The 2,729-nt window shown below is 32.4% G+C and overlaps 1 protein-coding gene across 1 annotated transcript; it reads right to left on the bottom strand.

Annotated features, from left to right (window-relative positions):
• Nucleotides 1-1,122: 1,122 nt before the first annotated feature.
• On the bottom strand, nucleotides 1,123-2,313 carry LOC139099547 (uncharacterized). The gene has a single exon (XM_070652039.1). It carries the CDS (start codon nucleotides 2,311-2,313, stop codon nucleotides 1,123-1,125), a length of 1,191 nt encoding a protein of 396 aa, XP_070508140.1.
• Nucleotides 2,314-2,729: the final 416 nt, after the last annotated feature.

Here is a 2,729-nt window from a genome sequence, read left to right as displayed (position 1 = left end):
GATTGCTATCATTTTGACTTAATCGATTCTTCCATTTGTTGATGATCCATTCATAAGTAAATACAGAGAAACTAAGAAGACATCCAAATGTCCAAATTATGAAAGATCCAGAAAGATGATTAAGACTGAGAACTTTTGGTGGATTTGACATTTGTTTTGTAAATTCTTTGGTGAATTGCTGATTATACCAATATTCAATCAGTCCAGTTGTTCTTAAATATTCAATCTTTTTGTTAATTGCTGGCAGCAAATAAAAGTTCTTCTTTGTATAAATCACTGATGGAATTGTTAAGAAAGGTTCTCGACAGACTTGCAATTTTGTTAGATTCTTGTGCTTGAATTGATCTAAGATGTCGGAGTAAATTTCTAAAGTTGCTTCCTTTTTGTTTGAATTCATTATCTCAATTACTAAGTCAAAGCGATAGTTTAGGTTTTTTCTACAAAATAAAGGATTTTATATAAATAACCGTTTCAAACTTTGATGAATCAAAACTTTAATAACTTTAAATTCTTGAAATTTTGAGAATATTGTTTAATTTAGACTATTTTAAATTTTTTTCAATACGGCACATTTTGTGAGGCCCCAAAGTTTTTAACTAAAGTAGCATTGAAATATCTTACATTAATTGAACATGTAATCAAAGTTTTGTTCAAGTCATTTTTTTGCTTTACAACCATCCATAGCCGACGACTCTGAATTGGTAATAAAGATTAAATCCGGCATTACATCGGATATTGTCCAAATCTAACCAAATCCGAGTCATATCGACCTGGTGTCGAATTATGGATAGATTAGCCAACTTATGCTATTCGGGTGTTAATTCCTCAGCTACTAACCGACAGTATGCTTAGAATCAAAGATCAGGGGATTTTCATTTCTTTAATTAATTTTAGAAAACGAGAAGGAAATGGAATGGTCATGAGACAAGTTGGAGACTGCTGATACGCCATTTTCATTATGAATCATACAATTTAAGAAAAAATGAATTTTGTTACGAAGGAGCGTAAAGGTCAAAAAGTCAATCCTTGCCTTGCGTCCCCAACCCCCAGGCTTAACTATCCTCAGCCAATTGACAAATCATCCCATGTTCCCCAATTCCAAAATGCACCAATCAGTTTAACTTACACCACTTCAAACTTAGAAGGATCAGGTACATGATCCAACAGAAAATCAGGAACGTAAAGTTTGTATCCTCTCTCAATCATTTCCAATATTGTTTTTGGTTCCGAATACTTAATGTCCAACTGCATGATTTCAAATAATTTTCCTTGATAAGCTGTTCGAATGACCAAAGTAAACAGCAAGAAGTTCATTAGCAGAAATCTAGCAAAGTTAGTTCCTGGAATTTTACTGTGACTTTGTCCAATAATCCCTATAAACATGTTGAAGTAAGGATGTCTGACTTCTTCACCAATAATAAAGTTTTGGATAGTTTTTGATAAAAGTCTTATAATAAATATGGAAGTCACTCCAATTGTCAAGTAGATTATCAACAGCATCCAAGTGTAATTAGACAGCGAATAGAATAGTTTCTCAAAGGAACTCAAATCAGCCTTCATTGGAAATGCCATAACAACCTTTCCAAAAAAGTATGTCGATGATGCGTCAAAAAGCTTAAGTCTGCTAAGTCTCAACCAGCAATCGACAATTACAAGGTCTAATTCATTATTTTGGAGATTTGTCAGCAAACCTACAATTCCATTATATCCAAAAATACATCCATAATCAGACTCAATCTTAACATTAGCTTTAAAGTTTAGGCTTTGTGACAGAGTATTCAAAACTTCATAATCTAGTCCAGCAAGTTGCCTTTTTCCATTAATTACTGCTTTTGTGTAAATAAATGGACCGACATTGTTGGAAGATCCAACAATAATTTCACATTGATGGAGATTTTTCATTTTATTTGGAAAAATGTTTGAAAATCCACGAATGAAGGTTCCGTTGATGAATTCATTGATGAGAACCGGAGTTGTATTTGAGCAATCTGTGCTTGATCGGAATGGAAAGAATGTCAGAACTGACAAATGTCCATTGCCTTTGATATTTTCATAAATTACAATCACATTGTGGATTTGCAACTTCCACAAATCATCAAAAATCTCTTGAATTTCATCAATTTTTCCATTAATTAATGTCAAAATGTAATGTCCTTGAAAGTTAAAATCATCCGAATTCAGCTTTTCATGAAGCTTTTTGAAGTCTGAAAAACTTTCAAGAGCAAAAATGTTGAATCTTCTCGGTGCTTTGGTTGCGTGTTGCTTTACATTTTCAATCATTTGTTGACGAACTTGAAAATTAGAATCAGTCATCATTAGCTTCATGAATAGGTCGCGAAAGTCATTTGATTCATGGCTTTTTGTTACAGAAATCATATTTGGAATGATTTTCTGCACTAAGAGGACTTCTTCTTTAATCATTTTGATTCCATTTGCTAGAGTGTTTTGATTTTTGGTATGTATTTCGATGCACATTGATTCACTTGATTTCAAAGCTATAAGGACTAAAGGTACCAAAATCATGGTTTTACTTGAACTGTTGGATATCAACTAATTCTTATGAAACACTGAAAATTCGTCATTATGAAATAATTGGGATATAATTATGAAGTTTAGACACCTGTCCACGTGCATCAATTTAAATTAACATCTATCACAGTAATGACCAAACTTTTTAGAGCTACGGGACATAATAGTTTGTTCATTTGAAGAAAATTGTTCATGACATA

The sequence above is a fragment of the Chironomus tepperi genome, unplaced genomic scaffold, assembly GCF_022539635.2.
Source record: "Chironomus tepperi strain 1889 unplaced genomic scaffold, CSIRO-AGI_Ctep_v1 contig_473, whole genome shotgun sequence".
NCBI lineage: Eukaryota > Metazoa > Arthropoda > Insecta > Diptera > Chironomidae > Chironomus > Chironomus tepperi.
The sequence above is the reverse complement of the archived record's forward strand: the minus strand, read 5'-3'. Positions and strand labels throughout refer to the sequence as shown.